This window comes from Macrobrachium rosenbergii, chromosome 15, assembly GCF_040412425.1.
Source record: "Macrobrachium rosenbergii isolate ZJJX-2024 chromosome 15, ASM4041242v1, whole genome shotgun sequence".
Classification (NCBI taxonomy): Eukaryota; Metazoa; Arthropoda; class Malacostraca; order Decapoda; family Palaemonidae; genus Macrobrachium; species Macrobrachium rosenbergii.
Genome location: NC_089755.1, coordinates 47,640,121 through 47,663,968, shown reverse-complemented (window position 1 = coordinate 47,663,968; position 23,848 = coordinate 47,640,121). Strand labels below are relative to the sequence as shown.

Genomic DNA, 23,848 nt, shown 5'->3' with positions numbered 1-23,848 from the left:
CTTAAATAATTCTTTACTATTTGTAATTTTCAAACAAGACAAATACACGTCTGAATAATTCAATTTTAAGATAGACGACATATTATTTTAAAACGTTATAAAACGTTATATATATATATATATATATATATATATATATATATATATGCATATATATTATATATATATAATATATATTCCAAATATTAGCCACTTCATACCACCCCGATCTCCGTCCACACACACACACACACGGCTCATCAGCAGTTCATCGTACTCTCCTACACATTCATTCCCATGAAAGTGCAACATGGTGTAAAAAACAAACAAACTCTCTCTCTCTCTCTCTCTCTCTCTCTCTCTCTCTCTGTGCGATAAGAATAGACCCCAAATGTCCTTGTTTAGGGGCATTCCATTTCCATTTTGCTCTCCCGCAAAAAATTCCCTCTCGCCAAAGGAGATAGTGATAGAGAACGAGAGAGAGAGAGAGAGAAATGTTCTTCTCTCTCGGGGGAACACCCCCTCCGGTAATCTGATGGACTTTGGAAAACCAATTTATCAATCAACTGAAATCACTTCATTCCCCTTTTCCCCTCTGGGGAGAGGGGAATCTCCTCTCGAGGTAAAAGAGGGTAAATCACTTAAAGGCAATGCTGTGAAAGATTGCTCTTCAATTCAGATGTGCAATAAGCGCGGTGGGGGTGGGGGCCATGGGAGAGGGGAAGGGGGGAGAGGGATGGGACCGAACGCTTAAGGTTATGCCAGAAAATTATTATCCGAAAAGAGCGAAATGGCGTGTGCCATACCCATTCAGCCCATTAGCTCTCAGACCTTACTGTGACCCACTAACGCATGTGACTTATAGAAGGGGGCAGGGAGGGGGTGTCAGGTGCAAGCGGCGATGACTTACAACGTGACGCGAGAGCCAGTGGAATTAGAGAGTAAACACGATGTCTTAGTTTGAGGGTTGAGAAGCTCGACAGCTCGACTTAATGCCTCGCTGGTCATTCCTGAAAGTCTAAATCAATTATTTAATAAATCGAGACTTACTTAACTTTCCATAGTCTTAACAGGAATCTGCAATGCGACTGCTCGGCTTTTTGTGGTCCCGGTAAGAGGTCCCACTTCTTTCAGACATTTTAAACACAGGGCTGCACGTTCATTTCCAACTAATAAGATTACTGACTCAACCAGTCCCACTAATATTACTTATTGTATTCACCTTCACGCAAAACTCAAGTTATGACGGCATTTAAAGGCTATTTATTTACTGTTGATGCCGCAACAATAAATAAATAACACAGAGACAAAATCTTGACGTAAAATACAGGATGCTAACATTGCAAAAATTTAGAAGTTACTTTTCATACTGGGGAAAATGTATAGACGATGTGCTTTGTATGGAATAGATTGTAAATAACTGACATCACGATACCATCCAACCGAAAGGATTTCAATAACAGCCACAAATGTATTCCTTCTCATCCGCCTATTTCATGATCTCTTTTCCTAACAATTTACGTGTGCGAATGCTATGTTATTGTCGTATATGGAAGTCTTTGAATTTGGAGAAAACTGGATGAGCGATCGCTATAAATATATTTCTTATTTATTTATTTATTTATTTTTTATTATTTGGATGAGAGCTATGAGGCAGGAGGCTGGAGATACGAGGAGATTTGCGGAAGTGAAAGCACAGGGAAGGAATGAATGGCGGAATTTCAATAGCACTTACTTCCCCATGTGGTTCTCCTTGTGCTAGGCCTATAAAATATCTATAAATAAGCACACACACATACACACACACACACACACACATACATATATATATATATATAAATATATATATATATATATATATATATATATATATATATATATATATATATATATATATATATATAGAGAGAGAGAGAGAGAGAGAGAGAGAGAGAGAGAGAGAGAGAGAGATCATTGCACAACGTCATTAACACTTACTTTCCTACATGGTTCTCCTGGTGCTGGGCCAATTAAAATATGTATAAATAAGCACATAAGAGAGAGAGAGAGAGAGAGAGAGAGAGAGAGAGAGAGATCACTGTACAATGTCACTAACACTTACTTTCCCACATGGTTCTCCTTATGCCAGGCCTATAAAATATGTATAAATAAGCACGCACACACACACACACACACACACAGAGAGAGAGAGAGAGAGAGAGAGAGAGAGAGAGAGAGAGAGAGAGAGAGACAGGAACCAACGCACATCGTCAGTAGCACTTACTTTCCCATGTGGTTCTCCTTGTGCTGAGCCACCTGGTCTCTGACGGCCTGGACGAAGTCTGTGTGTCCGGCGATCTGCGACGTGACGATGGACAGCGAGTGCCACTGGTACCTCACCAGGATGGAGAGCATGGCAGCCGCCTGGTGGTGCACGGAGGGTGCCAGCTGGATCCGTAACCCGCTCTGGGCTGCCTGCGGACACGAGGTGAAAGACGTTGGTTAAGATACCATGAAAAAGAAACTGTCGTGGTGGTATATTGAATACACTCAACCTGGCTCTAATTCTGGATGTAACAGGATAGTTGGACGAAGGGGTTGATGACTTTAGTTGAAATAATGAAAAAAAAAAAGTATGCCATTAGAGCTTTGATATATTAACATTGAAGTCAGTCGCAAAGCGGGATACTAATAAAGGAGGTCGAATGATTGTCGATTTTGTTACCCACCCAAAAAAATAAAAAGAGGCTGAGCAAAAAGAGTTTAAGCATTTGCCTCGTGCCAAGCCATGATAAGGGAAGTGGGCTAAGAAAATGGATAAAGTCCTTGCTTTGTAAAAAAAATATATATAGATATATATACACATACATACGCACATATATAATATATGTATATATATATATATATACATATATATATATATATATATATATATATATATATATATATATATATATATATATATATATATATATATATATATAAAAGTATATATAAAGATATAAAAGTCAGAAGGTTTGGAATATACCGGTGGAAATGGCGGTGAATGACTGAAATGTGAGCATCTACAACACATATTACATATGATTAAAATTATTACATGATTAAAAACCCATCACTGCATAAGGACGGAATAAAATTACCTAAATACAACTGGCGTTAATCAAGATCTCAATTGAATGTAAGGAATGAATTTGATTACTTAAATGAATCAAATGAAATATTCACGGGGTTGAGAAATAAAACCGGCTCTGGAAATTCAAAGGGCTGTGAAACAAACTCAACATTAACATTGCAAGAGGTGTTATTTTCAATAAATAAACAAGTCGTTTGAACGCGAGTATACAAAAAAAAAATAATAAATAAAAAAAATACAATAAGAGGAATGCGAGTCACAAGTTGAAAAGAATATCAGGAAAACAAATTTTTTCCTGCCTCTATTTGTAGATGTTCAATATTAATAAGCAAAAAATTAAGTAGCAACTCACAATTTAAAGGAAAGGGCGCATACACGTTTCTAGTTAAAAAATTACTAATTGCTTATTAGTTAACATAAAAATATTAAATTATGTTAATTATGTAAATTTAATTAAATTAAATAGGTAAAGGAGAATCTTCTAATGTCAAGGCAAATAAACAGAGGTAATATGTACTGGAAACGCTGTTTCCCAGAAGTAAAATAAACAGAAGTCCTGTAAAACGTATAAAATTGCTTTCTTGCACAGTAAAGTCTTTGCTTCACAAAAGCTGGAGGACGCAAGAACAAAGGTCAGGCAAATAATCAATAATTACCAAATACAATCCACTCGTGATTTAGTCATCCACCTCTCTCCCTCTCAGCCTGACATAATGAGATTCAACATTATGTCCTCTCATTTTCCACCGTTAACTCCAATTACTTGAACGGAATTTTTTGAAGACTGAACGTAAATAAAACCAAAAGCTCAGTAATGATTCTCTCTCTCTCTGACAAGGAGAAGATAGTGGCATCCGTAGTAAAACTAGACTTGTGCTTTTAACACGGCAGTATTTCCCCACTTGACCTAGTTGTCAACCCTGCAAATTGCATCCCTCCCATGTCCCTAAATCCAGTTTACCACTCCATCCTCTTTGAGTTCAACAAGTCCTCTCCCACTCTCTCTCTCTCTCTCTCTCGATTTACTCACCAACGAACTCTCCTATTTTATCACGCACTGCTGTGGGGCCAGATTGCTCTCTATAATCGCTTGACAATTTTAATATCCTTCGTTATTGTTGTCAGAGCCTCTCTCTCTCTCTCTCTCTCTCTCTCTCTCTCTCTCTCTGGTTCTGGCATAATGAGATTTAACATTATGTCCTCTCATTTTCCACCGTTAATTTTTTTATTTCCTGGAGCCAATTTTTTTAAAGACTGCACGTAAATAAAACCAAAAGCTCAATAATGATTCTCTTCTCTCTCTCTCTCTCTCTCTCTCTCTCTCATACCAAAGGTTCTTACGTTGATCTCTTGCTTCATGTGGGAGATGGAAAAATGTGGAAAATTTAAAAATACTCAGTTCAATTTTTCTTTATTTCAGTAAGTCTCTTTCAATATTAAACCTCCATATCAAAAGGACTCCTTCCTTGACTTTCCTTCCTGTCCCAGAATGCTAGCCACAGATTAGTACTAGTACTATACACATACCGATGTATACAACTGTTATCTTGCAAACTTGAACTTCTCATAACTAAAGACTATCAAATCTCGATCTTCTTTTGCAATATTCAAACATACCACAAAGTCCTCTTACTTGGAATATTGCATTCATGAAGGTCATATTATCTCTCCACGTGAACCAATTAGGTCTCTCTCTCTCTCTCTCTCTCTCTCTCTCTCTCTCTCTCTCTCTCTCTCTCTCTGTCAGTTTATCAATGCTATTTCACACAGGGATGGGTCAAACGAAAGAGTTATAGTCATCCAATTCCATAACCTAAATTGGAAAGCTATTCAGTGTGTTTTAATCGTCAAAAACAAACCTGGCTGACTTTTTAATTTTTTTTTTTAATCCTGGACCCGGAAGCTCTGTATTACCGCTATGAGTGATAGAACCAAAGAGCCTTGTCTCGCCTAGTTATTGGAGTCATTCAACTGCGGAATGTGGAAGGGACGTGAAAAGATGCATAATATACACATATGTACATACACATACACACGTTTATATATAATATATATACATATAAATATATGTAATATATATATACATACAAACACACACACACACACACACACACGCATACACACTGTATATATATATACATAGAGAGAGAGCGAGAGAGAGAGAAAGAGAGAGAGAGAGAGAGAGAGAGAGAGAGAGAGAGAGAGATACGGATGTGGTAACCTAACAGCCCACCTATCTATATATATATTATATATATATATATATATATATATATATATATATATATATATATATATATATATATATATATATATATATATATATATGGGTCCAGAATGGATCACCCTTCGCCCTGCCAAGAACGTCCAACAGGTTTATGTACCGATAGACGGCATCTCTCCTATTTTGGCGGTCGCCCAACCGAGTACAGACCATACCCAGTGTTATTTAACCTCACTCATAAAAAAGACAACCTACGATTCCCTACAATAAATTAATCATCACCACAAACTCCTCGCAATTCAAATCTCTATTTTCCTTTACTTCCCAAACGCAACAACGGAACACGAACCAAGAAAGAGTGCGTCAAGTTTCACACGTATTTTTTTTTCCATTTCTTTTTCCTTTCCGCCAGCGCCTATATTTTATTTCAAAGGCTCCCAGCAGATAGAAAATCAATACTCCCTTTAACACAGTTAGTATATTTCTTTTATGTATACAGAGCTTCGGTGTTGGGAGTCTCTGTGTGAGCGTGACAGTTATACAGTAAAGGAAGACGGGATAGAGAAAAAGATAGAAAAGTGGAAAAGTTAATGAGAAACAAAAGCTTCGTTCCCCGTTTGCTAAAATCATTACTCGCTGTTTCATCAAGAAGGTTTAAACAGCAACAATCATTTTGAAATATCAGTTCTATTAATATAATTTTTAAAAATCAGGCTGATGGGATCTGTAAGTTAAGACAACGTTTAAAAAGTTAAAAATAACTTACAAAAAATAAAGCGTTCGTAGAATGTGAAAATGCTACTTATATTAACTTTATATATCTACAAAGTTAATATTTGAACCTTGTATTTTGACTTTATATATTTTATATTAACTTTATATATATTATATAATTTTCAACATAGTCAGGATAAAGATTTAATAATTAACTACCTGCTGGTAGAAACACTACACGGGGCTTAAGACATGACAGATTCATTTCATAGTATAAACTGGCATTACAACACACAAGACCATCTATTCTAGCGCCAAAGGCGTTCTAGACTATGATAACCTCGCTAGGTTTCACCTTGTTCCCACTGAGGCAGTCATTATGGCCCACTCATGCTCTGGAAATTGGCAGGTACCGAGATCTTCCCATTAGAGATTCAAAAAGCAACAGAGCCTTTAAGCTTAATATTGAAAAATAATGTCAGCGTCAAGGTCCCAAGAAATTATGAATCTGCTAGAATTTTCCACCTAAGCCTTCATTGTCTTGTCAATGTGGTTTACAGATAAGACTTTTAATCTTTGCTAATGTTATATATATAATTTTCTATCCTTCTAGGGCACATATAACTCACATTATACTCCTCAATGAAGCGCAGACATGACGACCTCTTAGCTTTCTCAGTCTGGGAAATATATATAAATATTCCGAACTTTCCCACTGACCGTAAAAAAAAAAAATTCTAAGCTGTACCAGTATGGAGCAAATACTAATCTTATAAGCTATTCCAATGTGGTATGACTAAAACAAAAAGGTGAAAAAAAAGAATTGCCATTCAATTTACATCACCATCGGTCTGTCTAAATATAATGAAGATCTCAAACGAGTACAATTTGTCATTTCGTTTCGATATGAAACACTGAGAATTGACAAACCTTCCATGGAATAGACACATTCTTAACAAAAGCATTTGCCATAACAACAACAACAACAGCAACAACTAGATACATTTGCAGGAAAGAACAAAGGCTTGCATTTTAGTCAAAAGAATGCCTGCAATACGACAAAAACAAAAGCCTTTTAATCGCAAACGCATTCATCATTGGTTCTGGATTCTCGGGCTGACGTAAGCAGTGAGGTTTCTCAACATAAAGATGTCGAATATATTATTATTATTATTATTATTATTATTATTATTATTATTATTATTATTATTATTAAGATTAACCCTATTCATATGGAACAAGCCCACAGGGGCCACTGACTCGAAAGTGAAGCTTCCAAAGAATATGGTCTTCATTGGGAAGATGTAACAGAAGGTAACAGGAAATACAGAAAGGATAAATCACTTATTAAAAAAGAAAAAATAAATGAACAAAATAACAAATAAATAGATAACAACGTACGCAAATTAAAATACAAGGAGAATTCTATTTAGGTAGTAATGCACTGCATCTTCCCTTGAACTTTTGAATTTCCAATTGCAAGAATGTTCCCCAGTCCAACGGTGTGGGGAATAAAGGACCTCTGGAACTGAGAAGTTCGACAGTGAGGCACATTCACTGCACATTGGCGCTGCTGTTCAGCAAATCTACATAAACTGGTGTCGACAACTAAACAAAAACACAATAATTCAACTAAAACACGTAAAAATCAAACAGGTCGATGTGTCGAAAGTATTAAGGTGACATCTAATAAAACAATTTAGCTTCCGGAATAAATCCCACTGACATCTGAAATAAACCTCTCGACGAATCTAGAAAAACCACGCCGACATTTCAGCAAAAATACCTCGACATCTTGACAGAACCAAAACAGGTCGATCTCCGCACAAAAACATGTCTACGTCAAAACAAAAACAACGTCGAAATCTAAGAAAAAAAATGCTGAGACGTATATAAAAAAAAAACATTTCCAGGTGTAAGCAAAACAACGTTGGCATCTAAAGAAAATCATGTAAAAGTTAAAACAAAAAACATCATCGTGCAAAGAAAAACACACGCTGGCTTAAAAAAAAATGACGTTTAACCAAATAAATAAATAAATAAATAAACGCTTATGTCGAAACAACAACACACTCACATCTTAACAAGAACAAGACATCTTGACGTCTACACAAAAACGCGTCGATGTCTAAACAAGACCACGTCGATGATTAGACAGAACCAAGTCTAAGTCTACAGAAAAGTCCAAACACATCGACGTCTAAAAATTACCACACTGTCTAAACAGAATACATTGTCTAAAGATCTAAACATAAACTCGTTAAAATCTCAGCAAAGAATTTAAAGTGCATACAAAAGCATCCTATACAAGACCTCTAAAGGCGCCAAGTGTGGTATAGGCGTTTTTATCGATTGCGCAGTAGACGTGCGCATGCGCATTGCATGAGTCCTCTATAAAAAAATAAATACACGTTGAAATCTAAAAAAAATGCTGAAATGTACTCAAAAACAAGAATGGTACACGTGCATTTGCGGTTACGCAACGGACCTGCGCATGCGCAAAGCACGAGTCCTCTATAAGAGAGACTGCGCTTCCCTGCAAACAAGGAATGTGGCTAAAAAAGGAAAACATATAAATGACAACAAAAACACGTAGACGACCGAACTGAAAACCAGCTTAAAAACTACATTTTGTTTACGACCAAAATCATCCGTGGCAACTGTGACCCGCCACGTGAAGAAATAAAGAATTTGCGACCTCCTCCTCCCCCCCCCCTTCTTTGGAAATCAGCAAATATTAAAAGACTAAAAATACCCGGATCACGCATGAGCTCGCCTCAATACGCCCTCTCATCAATCTTTCCCTTGGAACTATCACGGAATGTCGCGAGAACAGGACTCCGGGTTAGCCTGAACCAAACGAGAGAGAGAGAGAGAGAGAGAGAGAATGTCAAATAACAATTCCAAAGAAAACCAACAGATCAGAAGGAAGAAAGACGAAGACACGAAATGTATGCATTGGACTGAAAATGGATGATGACGGCGAGTGAATGAGAGGCTCTGGTCAGCTTTTACGTTTTCATGTGTATACGAACGAGGAACCATCATTTTTGGGAAAATACATTTACTAAATAGGTAAATAAAAAAATAGACAGATGTTTGCATGGCAGTATCATACTAAGCATATACGTGGACGTTACAACAGGTAAGTGTAAGACTTCTAAACGCTATATCGTCAGCAATATTGGATAGTCAGACTACTGCCAATGTCCCAGCCGCCGGGTGAAGCAACAGGCTCAGGCTGTGATTAAACAGCAAAATGCTTTATCTTTCATCAATCACCAAATTAGTATGACCAGTTTTGTAAGCCAGAGTGCAGTGCACAGGTTTCTTTCCGGATGGAATTAAAACTCTTTCATTCACAAGGCTCGCTGATTACAGAGGCACCCAGACCACGTCCACTGAAGCAGTCCGAACAAATGTCGACTAAATTTGGCCGCTTTAAAACCTCAAACCGAATCTTCAGCAATTCCGCCACACCGTTACAAGCTGAAATAAACTTTAAATGGATTTCTATCTATTTTCAAAGACACACCAGCTAAATAATACATATTTCTAATCGCGTTATCCTAAATGGCGTCAATAACCTAGATGTTGTGACGCCAGTTTCAGTAGCCTTAATCAGGCAATCAATCAACTACCATAACGAATTAGTAGCAATAGTAAATTACTTGGTATTAGATCCATTCAGCTCACATCCAGTATCGGGCAGGATTCTTTCACTCCTCCAACATCCAACTTCAAATGTACATTTTTTTTTAATATCTGAACCACCGTATGTATTTGCTTGTCATCCAGGATTACCTAGGTACACGGGAGCCCATATTACATCCCTCAGCGGGAAATGAAGGAGGGGGGGAGGGCTGGACTGACTGAAATAACATAAAAGAAGCAGGGGTTAATTAAGATGCGGCGCAAATCACGCGAGATCTAAAAGTAAGACCCTGATGGAAAATAGAATCACAGAGTCTAGTACGTGAACGGAATTAGCGATGCCACACGTATGGGGGGCGTGTTGGAAGTGTCCGTGTTGGTGTGGAAGGGGAGGGGGTTGGTGAGAGAGAGAGAGAGAGAGAGGGGCCAGTATGGGATGGGTAATGATACGGCCTGTGGTATGGTTTCAGAGGAACCAGAGAGAGAGAGAGAGAGAGAGAGAGAGAGAGAGAGAGAGAGAGAGAGAAGAGAGAAAAGGGAAAAAAAGCAGAATATTTTATGGATATTGTGTTGCTGATAGACAGACAGAAAGATATATATATATATATATATATATATATATATATATATATATATATATATATATATATATATATATATATATATATAAATAGAGATAGATGAGGAGTTATGACTGACTGTGGTGAAGGAGAGAGGGAAAATATCTGTAAACGAAACCTTCTTGGCCGAGGTTATAAACATTACTGAGAGAGAGAGAGAGAGAGAGAGAGAGAGAGAGAGAGAGAGAGAGAGAGAGAGAGAGAGAGAGAGAGAGAGAGAGAGGAGGGGGGAACTGCCTGGTAAAAAGAAATTTCCTTGTTGAGGCTCTGGACACATTATTATCAAGAGAGAGAGAGAGAGAGAGAGAGAGAGAGAGTGTACCTGGTTAAATAAACCATCCATGTCGAGGCTGAAGACACACACACATATATATATATATATATATGTATATATATAATGTATATATATATATATATATATATATATGTATATATATATATATATATATATATATATATGTATATATATATATATATATATATATATATATATATATATATATATATATATATATATATATATATATATATATATATATATATATATATATATATGGAGAGAGACAGTTGGCCTTACTGTTACAAAGCGAATCCCAGTGATGCATCTCAGTAAGATACTAACGATAAAATACTCTCAAAAGAAGCACATACCTCCCAAAACGGCTTATCTAAATCCGGCTCCAGACAATTCAAAATTTCTTAAATTCTTCTTTTTACGGCTTCGAGCCTACCTATCCACAAAACCCACTTTTACACATCAGTAGCCCTTTGATATAGCTTGCAGATAGCAGCAGGGCAGACAAAGAAACAAACGCACAAACACACATACACGAGTGCATACGTAATCTTCCAACTACTGAAGGTGACAATGGAACAATATCAACTTGAGCCACGAAGTAACTCACTTGTGAAATCTTGGCACTACGGGTATACGAAAATCAACAGCCCAGGCAAAATCGAAGTCAGGTTCTGCTTTGTGTCAATGATCCGGGAGAAGTTCATGACCATATTTTTTCTTTGAAAATCAGTGGTAACTTGAGGAAAATTCCCCCAATATTAATGCATGCTGTGACGGAATATGGATCTATTTCATAAATTTTATGGAACTGGTCAATTATGTCTAGTTGAATCTGTTCATTATCAATCAAATTTTTACCGGAAAACTTTGCAAAAACAAAAAAGTTTGTTAAAGCCAATTTACCTTCGCAATCTCAAGTCATATTTCCGCTTATTCATTTTTACTAACAGACAATTCTCATTCCGAAAACGACTGTCATTTTGATACCGCACGAATCTACAATCAAATTCATCGACACATATCACAAGACTCCAGCCAAAGTATAACCACAGCAGGAAAATAAAAACCAACATCTGTTCACGCTGCATAAAGCCTTTGCCCTAATCCCACCTCAGGTACCTGACACTCCTGCATTATGTCTCAGCAGGAGAGTGACACCAGACCGTCATTAATATTCTTGCGCTCCCTCGAACCTGTCCCGGAATCGGGAAATTCTAATAATTACAGACGTCTCCCGAGTAATTAATAACGTTGATGGAAAGAAACGGATGAGGCGCTCGCGCGCGGCGCCCTTCTCTTCATACCACCGCAGGGAAAAATAAAAATGACTGTGCCAGTGACTTGAAAGAAGCAATATTTCTCTCTCTCTCTCTCTCTCTCTCTCTCTCTCTCTCTGTCTTTGCACCAAAGGGGAAAATTCGTTTTCCTTCCCACCTTTTTACCCGTTCCTGGTGATACCAAGCGTCTCTCCCCTCTCGCCCTCTATGCCGAAAGCGAAAAACACATTTCCCCATTCCCCGGACTAATAAGCAGAAACAGTCAGATTATTCACAGGAGAAGCAGCAACAAACAGTAGTATGAGGAGCAGTAACAGCAGTATCAGCAGGAGCAGGAGCAGTCCTGGAGGCCGAAACCACCTTAAACAATCCTTAGGAGCCTCCCTGCATTTAGCTCTCCAATTGTAAAGTGAATTAGTTTCACACAACGACTCCCAGGCGCCGTAAATACGCCAGAGAGAGAGAGAGAGAGAGAGAGAGAGAGAGAGAGAGAGAGAGAGAGAGAGAGAGAGAGAGAGAGAGTAGAGTTTGATAGTGCTGCTGAGGTTACCCCAAACAAGAAAAAGACGACCTCACCGGGTACTATGAATTCCTTTAATATTTTTTGCTCGTGCCCCGTTCTCGTTTAATTTTCCTTTTTACCCTTCCTTATTTCTGGTTCTTACTCAGATGGTTATTGTTTGCCCGTTGCTATCCTGTCTTTTATATTAATGCCACATATTTACAGTCGTCCGTGGAAGGTAATTTTTGATACCTTTTATTCTGTTCCCGATTTTACCAAATTCAGTTTCACTAATAATATCTAATTTGCCCAATCTCATATTCTAAGGACCTCCATTAATGATAATAATCAACAATTTGTAATTGTCTGTGTATTTTATCAACATATTTTTCGTTATTTCTTTCTATTCTGCTAATATTCAAGTGTTGTTTTCAAACATGATTTCTTATAATGCACAGCCACCTGTCAAAACAACAGCTCACGTTTTTTAGGGGGATTGGAAACTAAAGAGATTTCTTAAACCTGTATACATACAGCAATAATACTTTCCCAAATGAGTAGAAAAATCAAGATAATAAACGTGAAATCCCTAAAAATAATATATTAAAAAAAAGTTAAGAGAAGCATTACAGATTACACGAAACTCATGATACAAAATCTCCACAAGGGAAGCTCGGAAGCAAATTATTTAAAGTAAAATTACCTCCAAAATCAAACTATTTCGATTATTATCCCCACTGAGAAAATTATAATTCGTTTCCACATCAACTTCCTTGGTAAATGACAACGTATTCACGTGTGTTAATGGCTCTCATCAACTCGTCTAATGCATTCTGCACTAGCACCAACATCTGCCTGATGTACGATGATTATAACTGTGTAGTCCAAATGTATGCGTGCGTCCTGAGCACCTAAGGATATTAAGTTAAAGTCAAGTATATCTTAGTTTAAGAGTGACTAGATGGTGGTTCCGTTGCATGCACCGTTTTAATCATCACCCAGTTATGATAAGTCTCAACTTGGGAACCTATTACTATAAATATCATATATATATACATCTATATATATATATATATATATATATATATATATATATATATATATATATATATATATATATATGTACTGTATATATAAATGTGTATATATATATAAATATATATATATATATATATATATATATATATATATATATATATATATAAATATAAACAAACACATGTAATTTAATGAGACCTAACCACAATCTAAACGAGTAAGGTGTTTGGTCAAGCCAGCAGATATTGAACTGAATTCACCAATTACCTGTCTCTCTCTCTCTCTCTCTCTCTCTCTCTCTCTCTCTCTCTCTCTCTCGGTGAAGCACACCTGGGTTTGCACAAACATAACAGGAAATCCACTGATTACCTTCAAAAGTTAAATGAAAAAAAGTCAAAAGAGCTCTATTTAATAAAATGATTCCACTTGCATAATCAAAAGCAAACCGCACTGTATAGATCAGCTTATGAATATTAATCATGCCAGCAATTTTACACAATAACCTCGTAGACTCTTTTTGAAAGCGCAGCAGTACTTCATGCGTTCACGTTTACGGGTCCAGCCAAACGCTTTTTATTGAATTAAAATTAGTAATGCAAAAACGAGATGCCTTTATTCCATTCAAATCGACGATTGAAAACCACATAAAATGGTAAATTAAGTTAAAAGGCAGTGGTCAATTAAAACCTCGTAAAAGCTCAATACGTAACGGAAAGAGATTTAATCGCCTTTATAAAAAAAGTATGAAAAACGCACCCGAATAAAAAAAATATGAAGAAACACCTGAATAAAAAAGATATGAAAAACCCATCTCAATACAAAAATAAGAAAAAACCCACCTCAATAAAAAACATGAAAAAACACACCTCAATAAACAATGAAAAACCCACCTGAATGGAAAAATATTATAAACACCGTATTAAAAAATATGAAAAACCGACCCCAATAAAAAAATATGAAAAACCCACCCCAATAAAAAAATATGAAAAACCCCACATCAATAAACAATGAAAAAAATAATCTGGATGGAAAAATATTAAAAAACCTTATTAAAAACATGAAAAACCCACCCAAATTAAAAAAATAGAAAAAACCACCTCAGTAAAAACATGAAAAACCCACGTGAAAAATTATAAAAAAAAAAACTTATCAAAATATAAAAAAAAACCACCTCAATAAAAAAAATTGAATCACACCTCAATAAAAAGTATATGAAAAAAACCACGAATAAAAAAAATGAAAATACGCCCACGTCGAGGCGGAGGATAAAAACTACCTTCAACAAAGGGACGTTCGTGTAACAACGGAAAGGCAATTACGCAATTGAAAAAATTCAGTAACAACCAGAACGCGTCACGATAAAATGGGAGGTACAACGACGAAATACCGGACCCCTGCTGTGAGGATTCACCAAATATATCGGATGATCAAGACCCCAAAAAGCAGCCTTCAAAAGAGGGACTCATGAAAATGTAATTCGCGCAACCTCTTTCGTATAAGAGACCATTCCATCGTCGTGTAATATACAAAAGGCACTAAGGTTTTTTCTTCACAATCTGTACCAACGCATACTCTGACAATCTAATTTCCTTGTTACTGTATCTTTAGAAAGTTTACCATGATAATCCTTGGATGCTCTGAATTTCCATCAATCAAGAGCCTTGTTAATCGTCTCCAATGCCGTGAGGCGCAATGGGCGCATGTGCGTTTTTTTCTTTTATATTCTGCCACTTGAGTCTTTCCTGTGCTTTCACTTCCATAAATCTCCACTCATCTATAGCCTCCTGTTTCTTACTCTTCATCCAAGTAGATCTTAGTCTTCCGACTCTTCTGGTGTACTGAGGAGCTCCTCTGACACTACTGTCTTCAGTTCAGGTCGGAGGTTTGACTGCGCTCCTTTCCTCTATACTCTTCATAAACTGCGTCCTTCTACTCATGATCCTCGTTTTCATTTCTAAAAGCTCCAAGCATTTTCCTCGATACCCCGCTTTCTATTTTTGCAACCTTTTTATCTGTTTCAGTGATGTTCATCAGTGGAGCACCTTATGCTATTGGTGGTAAGGCCACTCCTTTTCAAATGACTGCAGAAGGCCTTAGTGCAGAAGTTGTGGCAAAGTCTGGATCTAGAATGATTGGTTATACGGTCATCCTTCGGCGCTAAAATACTAAATTTGGAACCTGAGATTGCCAGACAGCCGCAAACATTGGAACAGACCCTCAGATTAGTAAAGCATTGCGGAAAACAGTAGTGATGAATGCCTGAGTACCCTAAAACAAAAAAAAAAAAAAAAAAAAAAACAACTGACAGAAACATGTCGCTAAGCTGATAAAAAAACGACCATTTTAAGGAGAGAGAGAGAACTTTAAATCATAGAAAGTGTGCGTGTGTGTGTGTGTGTGTGAGCGCGTAGCTAAGCATTTCAAAAATGAGCCCTGTTAAATTCCCGAGTAGGGGAACTGAGAAGCTTTTGTAAAGTTACGGCTAAAGAAGGACGTCGAGAGAAACTTTTGTTCCGAGATGAAGTGCCTGCCTCCCAAAAATCACAGCAATCTTGTTATCAAGTTACGGCTTTGGGGAGAAGGAGGAGGAGGAGGAGGAGGGGCGGGGGTACAGCCCCTCCCGCGTCATTACTCCTGTTCTGTGGAGGGATGATGTAATCAATCAGTGCCAGATGATGTATGGGATGGACGAGACTGATAGCAAGATTGATGTCGGGGGACGATGCGATCATGCGCAAACACAGTTGCTTGATGATAAGTAAACCTGTAGGAGCACGTTGAACATCGTAGTATCATTTTGTGATTATTATTATTCAAGTTAGGTAAATATTTATACGGATCAAACTAGAGAGTCATTGCCTGTAAACCAAGCTTCCACAGAAGGGAATTTTCGTATCAAAAAGTGGAAATACGGAAGGAGAAGATAACCAAATAGCAAAATAAATAAATAAATAAATAAATAAAAGAAGAAGCAAGAAGGTTTCAAATATATCCAATGCAAACATTATACAGAAATAATAAGACAGAAAGCACATGGCAATAGTTTACAATCTTATCAACCTAATTTTCACAGCGTTTATCATCCATGAGTATTTTTTTTTCTATTTTTATTTTTGACGTTCACCGGGATCAATGCCCAGGGGGCAAATGTGATACCGCCGCAGATAACTTCAGCGTCTGCAGACAGCAGGTTTTCAAGTTCCCAGTAACTTCTGAAATTTATGGGGCATCACTATCGTATTTGGAGGTTAGGTTCCTTGCTGGGATACCTTTCAGTTCCAGTCTCTCCCATCCGTCACTCTGACTTAGTACGAAGGTTATACAGTGAAGATTGTAAACTTCCTGGTTCGTGAATTTTCACCCAACAGGCGAGCTTTAGTGTCCGCTAACAACACTTGTTTATCATCTCCTTCCTGTATGGCTGAAGATATCTTTCTGAGTCTGCATTTATCGTTATGTATGTGTATATATATATATATATATATATATATATATATATATATATATATATATATATATATATATATATATATAGATATATATATATATATATATATATATATATATATATATATATATATATATATATATATATATATATATATATATATATATGTATGTATGCTCTTCTCCAATATAATCGGCTTAATTCCGGTTCTGACGATTTGTCTTCGTGAATTCCAATATCTTTTAAACGCCTAGTGCATCAGAAAATCTTTTCATAAGATTAGTAAAAACTTCAGAGTGCTACGTGAAATATCATAAGTTCAATCAGACATATTCTCGACACTGGACGCTATCGATTCACTCCACGTTTTCTAATTCACTTTCAAAACGCCTACTTGGACCCCGTCAGAATTTTTAGAGCAAACTCAATTCAAATCAAGCACTGGCATTTGAAGATTTAAAAACTGGATGTCTCAACTGATTCTCCAACCGTCACAGAGACATCAAGGAAAACCTCGAACTAAAAGGAGAGAACGATTCAGCCCTGGACGATTTAACTCTTTAAATGCGCCGGGGCTATTAATGCATAAGCCTTTGGTGAGACGGATCAAAATTCTCCCATTTTTATTCAAACTCCCAGCGCCACCTGCCGCCCTTTTGCTACATAAGAATTTCTCTTCTTCTTCTTCTCTCTCTCTCTCTCCCTTTCTGTCTCTCTGCCATTACACACACACACACACACACACACACACACACACACACACACACATCCACACGCAAACACATACCTTTCAGATTCTTCACTATTTGAATTTTCTTTAAGCGCTTAAGCACATATTCTCTCTCTCTCTCTCTCTCTCTCTCTCTCTCATACATACATATACACGTACACACTCGCGCGCGCGCATATATTACTCGCAACAAATACCTTCCAGATCCTTAACTATTGAATTTTCTTTAGGCAAATATTCTCTCTCTCTTTCTCTCTCTCTCTCTCTCACACACACACACACAACACACGTACGCTCGCACATACAATTACTCGCAACAAATACCTTTCAGATTCTCAACTATTTGAATTTTCTTTAGGCACATATTCTCTCTCTCTCTCTCTCTCTCTCTCTCTCTCTCTCTCTCTCTCTCTCTCTCTCACATATTCACACACATGCCTATACTTACTCGCAACCAACACCTTTCAGATTCTTAACTAATTGAATTTTCTTTAGGCACATATATTCTCTCTCTCTCTCTCCCTCTCGTTCGTTAGTTGCAATGGAGTTCGTGCTGACTGAATATTCCGGAGAGAATTTCCCGTGCGGTTTTTGGTTGATGTCCTGCACCTGACCTCCTCCTCCTCCTCCCCTTCAGAGACAACTTTTGCTGGAAAGATTTGATTGTTACTTCTCACGATTTCTATTAAAGAGAAAATATACCATATTTTGAGTTACCGAGACATGATTTTGGATACTTTCTTCATAATTTTTATCACTTTTAATTCTTTTTACTGGTCTGCTGGTATAGTGGTTAGTGCCGTGTGGCACGCCACTCAGATGTTGCGGGTTCGCGTCTCCCATAGGGCAATGAAAAATCACTGGATCTGTATCACGATCAGTTACTGCTGCAGTGTGGGGTCTGCGGTGGAAGGTTGAAACCAACATTCTTTTGAAGCTTGATTTCCAAGTCAATGGCCCCTATGGTGTGTTTGTTCCGTGTGAGTAGGTTTCATCTACTGAAATAATAATAATAATAATAATAATAATAATAATAATAATAATAATAATAATAATAATAATAATAATAATAATAATAATAACACATAAGTTATAACTGTACGAAGGTTTTCAACTGGAGAAATATATACCATAATTTATAAAATAACACTGAATTAATTTCATATAATTTAAGTGCTTGTAATTCTTTTTATATTTCCTACGACACAATTTTTCATGTTATTACCGAAAATGTTACGGAGATTTTTCGGCAAATACATATAAAAACAAAGATAAACTGATACACGGATAAATAAAGAAACATCCACAACCATAATGTACAATAAAATTTAAATTCAAGAATCATCCCACATCAAGAATTATAAATATAATGTCCGTGGAATTTTTTATATCAATGTGAACCGAAACTATTTACAGTTTTCGAGTTGGGAATCATAGGTTTCCCATATTAGTAATGGTTTCCAACACAGCCCCAACCAGAGGGGAGATCAAAGCGGTACCGTGCGCCAAACTGAAAACCAAAATTCGTACGGGGTCAGTTGCTCATCGTCCAAAAGGAATATTTTTGTGGGTAATATTTGGTGTCTATTCACGAATGTTAAAAAGTCACGGCCATGGAAAAATAACATTTGTAATAAGCAAGTTTGTAATCAATTTTAGGCGATATATATATATATATACATATATATATATATATATATATATATATATATATATATATATATATATATATATATATATATATATATATATATATATATATATATATATATAGAGAGAGAGAGAGAGAGAGAGAGAGAGAGAGAGAGAGAGAGAGATAAACGTATGTATAATTAGCATCTGCACATATGTATAAACATGTATGAGAGCAGGAAAGATGAGTGAATGAATATAGCAATAACAGCAGTTTATAAATCCGTAAAATGCTGATGAATATCTTACAGAGTAAAATAAAAAAATACAAAAAAGGTGTTGCCGTTAAAAATTAAGAAATTTTAACCAGATAATTTTGAATACTATGAATGTACCATAAGAACAGTAAAATATTAATATATATATATATATATATATATATATATATATATATATATATATATATATATATATATATATATATATATATATATATATATATATATATTATATATTACCCCTACATTACCAACTAATCATTTTGATGAGAACAGCATAAGATAAAGCATATGAAAAATAAAATAAAGGAAAAATATGAATAGCCAGAATAAATATTAAAAATAATCAATGAATCATTATAATAATAACACGCCAAAAGACCTAAAATATCACATTTCTTTGTAAAATAAAAGGTACAATGACAAAACGTTATTAAATGTATTCTTACTTCCAAAAGTGTAAAAATACTTTGAGCAGACAAAAAAAAAAAAATTTAAAACATTGTTGAACAGACAAAAAAAACTGATAAAATACTGTTCAACCAGCAAAAAAAAAAAAGGGTAAAGATCTTTGCGAACTGACAAAAAATAGACAAAAATAATTCTGAATAAGCAAAAAAAAAAGTAAAGATATTTTTGAATAGAAAAAAAAAAATTTTTTGAAGAAAAATATAGATAAAAATATTCAAACGGACAAAACACCAGATAAAACTATTTCTGAACAGACAAAGAATACAAAAATCTTTTTGAACGGACATAAAAACCCGGGCAAAGATAACCTACACGAAAAGATAAAGCCCAAAAATATGAAGAAAAAAACCTGACGCAAAACGACAAGCCATTAAAATACGAGGCAAAACAAATATTAAAAAAAAGTGATCCAATACGTCATTAAAAATCCCGAAGCCACATCGCGGCCTCATTCATGTCCAACAAAGTCATTTACAAGGCTTCCACGATGCACGATGCAACAATTGTGAAATGTTTCATGAAAAGAAGGATATTGATTTTTGTCTGAAATAAAAAAAAAAGGGGGGGGGGCATGAATGAAAATAGTATCTGGCTGAAAAGCTCTGTGGGGGAATCCGGAAATGTATCAGAAAGGACAGTTGTTATTATTATTGTCCGGCTGCATCGAAATGTTAAAGGGATTTCATCGCTAATAAATATATAGGTTTCCTTTTCCCGTGGCGTCAAGAGCGAGGGCGATTTAAATATTAATCTTAATAAAAAAAAATTAATAACGATAATAAAAATTTTTAAATTCCTATAATCGTATGAGGTAGATAAATCCTGAAGAATAATTCCGCAGGAGTGTCAGTGTATCAATACATTAAAATAAATTTCCAAAAGTAGTGAAAGAAAGTGAATGGAACTTGCGTAGGAGGCTTCTTAAATTTCGGTTTGTGGTATAGTAAAACTTTTCGATGATAATAATAATAATGTGATAAAAAAATAATTTTATCTCAACATTAAATAAGGAATGGGACATGAGCGCAATAATATTAACAATAATTGGTACTATTGGGCGGGGGAATGATTGATTCAGCACCAAAAACACTCATATCCAGTACGAGAGAGAGAGAGAGAGAGAGAGAGAGAGAGAGAGAGAGAGAGAGAGAGAGAGAGAGAGAGAGAGAGAGAGAGATGACATGTCTCATGGAAAGGCCCTTTGGTGTCGAAGATTCTCAAAGGCCTCATCTGACCTGGTAATGGTTTGCCAGAGAGAGAGAGAGAGAGAGAGAGAGAGAGAGAGAGAGAGAGAGAGAGAGAGAGAGAGAGAGAGAGATCTTCGGTTGTAATAGTTTCCTAGGGTCTTTCGTAAATTCAGTAATTAGTCCGAAAATTAGTTTATTGTTGTGCACGATTTCTTTAAAAGGTTGAACGATAAGTGCCTGAAATTTATGTACTGCGTAATTTTCAAATATTACAACAGTCTTTGAAAAAAGTATCTAGAAATGAATCAATACATACAAAAATACTTCTGGAATACAAAACGGTTAAAATAATTAAAAAGGCAGTTATTTTGTACTTACTTTGAAGGAAACCCTATCCTAGCTCTTAACACAGGTAAAGGATTATTTCTCTGAAGGAAAACTCTCCTAGTTCTTAACACAGGTGAAGGAACAGTTTTCATTCACCCGAGGTTTTTTTTTTCCGGGCAAAATAGGGCATGAAACTAATTCACAAATTCACTACACCGATGCTCTCTCGATCAGTGATCTCAAGCAGCACTGGGTCAGAGTCGTCTCTGGATGGGTGATCACCTCTGAATGCCAGATGCTGTTGGCACTTGCCATTAAATGCACATTCAGCCCCGACTGAAACTTGAGACAAACCTTAGGAGTTTGGTGTGAGCTGCAGACTATAGTGGGCATAGTAAGGACTACAATGAATATAATGGTTAACCTCTGCAGAGTTCATTCTTTTACACAGATGTCTATAGCGTGCATTTATTTGTAGGCATTATATTTCCAGTACAATGTACTTTATGGCGGTGGCATACGAGGGTATTCTTTTTTATATCTTAATCGTCTTTCCGCCAACCTTTACACAGTTCAGCTTTGCATTGTCCGTATTGACTGAGAGAGTTACTTACAAGTTCACAGCCCCGAAAGACGAGCGGCAAAGCGAACATCACACTGTCTGGCACTCTGCTTTAAGGCCCAAGAACTTTCTAGCGATTACTAAATATAAACATTAAAGATAATGCGTGGTGTGATTTTTGCATGGAAGCACGCATGATAGGATAACGAATACAGACAAAAATGTATACCCAATTGCTAGTGAAATATCATTAACTATTTACATATGGTTGAAAAATGATAAGTTGCGATTTTTTCAGAAAAGCAAAATTCTAAGTGCCTTTATGCACTGCCTTCATATATAATTATTATTCGTGAAATAAAGAAAAAAAATTTATTTTATTCTCATCAAATCTCTGGACAATGATGTTTGTGTATTAACCATCCTCGAAACATTGCGGCCAAGAGGTCACGATATTTTCTCGTAACGCTTACTGAGACCATAATAATAATAATAATAATAATAATAATAATAATAATAATAATAATAATAATAATAATAATAATAATAATAATAAAAATAATAATAATAATAAAAAAAAAATAATAATAATAATAATAATAATAATAATAATAATAATAATAATAATAATAATAATAATAATAATAATAATAAAACTTGGAGAACCCTTGCGTCATGTAGGCCATATATCAATATTGAAAAATTATTAGAGTTCTGTCCTTACATAAAAAAATTTTAAAGACTTCCCCATAATAATAATAATAATAATAATAATAATAATAATAATAATAATAATAATAATAATAAAACCTGCCGAATCCTTGGGTCATGTAGGCTATATATCAATACTGAAAAATATTGAGTTCTGTCCTTACATAAAAAATTAGACTACCCCATAATAATAATAATAATAATAATAATAATAATAATAATAATAATAATAATAATAATAATAATAATAATAAAACCTGCAGAATCCTTGGGTCATGTAGGCTATATATCAATACTGAAAAATATTAGAGTTCTGTCCTTAAATAAAAAATTAGACTACCCCATAATAATAATAATAATAATAATAATAATAATAATAATAATAATAATAATAATAATAATAATAATAAAACCTGCAGAATCCTTGGGTCATGTAGGCTATATATCAATACTGAAAAATATTAGAGTTCTGTCCTTAAATAAAAAATTAGCTACCCCATAATAATAATAATAATAATAATAATAATAATAATAATAATAATAATAATAATAATAATAATAATAATAATAAAACCTACAGAATCCTTGGGTCATGTAGGCTATATATCAATACTGAAAAATATTAGAGGTCTATCCTTAAATAAAAAATTAGACTACCCCATAATAATAATAATAATAATAATAATAATAATAATAATAATAATAATAATAATAATAATAAAACTTGGAGAACCCTTGCGTCATGTAGGCCATATATAAATATTGAAAAATTATTAGAGTTCTGTCCTTACATAGTAAAATGAGACTAGCCCAAAATAATAATAATAATAATAATAATAATAATAATAATAATAATAATAATAATATAATAATAATAATAATAATAATAATAATAATAATAATAATAATAATAATAATAATAAAACTTGCAGAACCCTTAGGTCAAGTAGGCTATGTATCAATACTGAAAAATTATTAGAGTTCTGTCCTTACATAAAACAAATTAAAGACTTCCCCATAATAATAATAATAATAATAATAATAATAATAATAATAATAATAATAATAATAATAATAATAA

General features: G+C 35.0%; 1 protein-coding gene across 1 annotated transcript in view; it reads right to left on the bottom strand.

Moving 5' to 3' along the window:
• The window catches only part of LOC136846650 (glutamate receptor ionotropic, NMDA 2B-like), a 936,318-nt gene that overhangs the window by 343,820 nt on the left and 568,650 nt on the right, over positions 1 to 23,848 (bottom strand). The window contains exon 5 of the mRNA XM_067117625.1: positions 2,243 to 2,433. Within this exon, the coding sequence (XP_066973726.1) occupies positions 2,243 to 2,433 (191 nt within the window). The remainder of the gene's footprint in view (positions 1 to 2,242; positions 2,434 to 23,848) is intronic.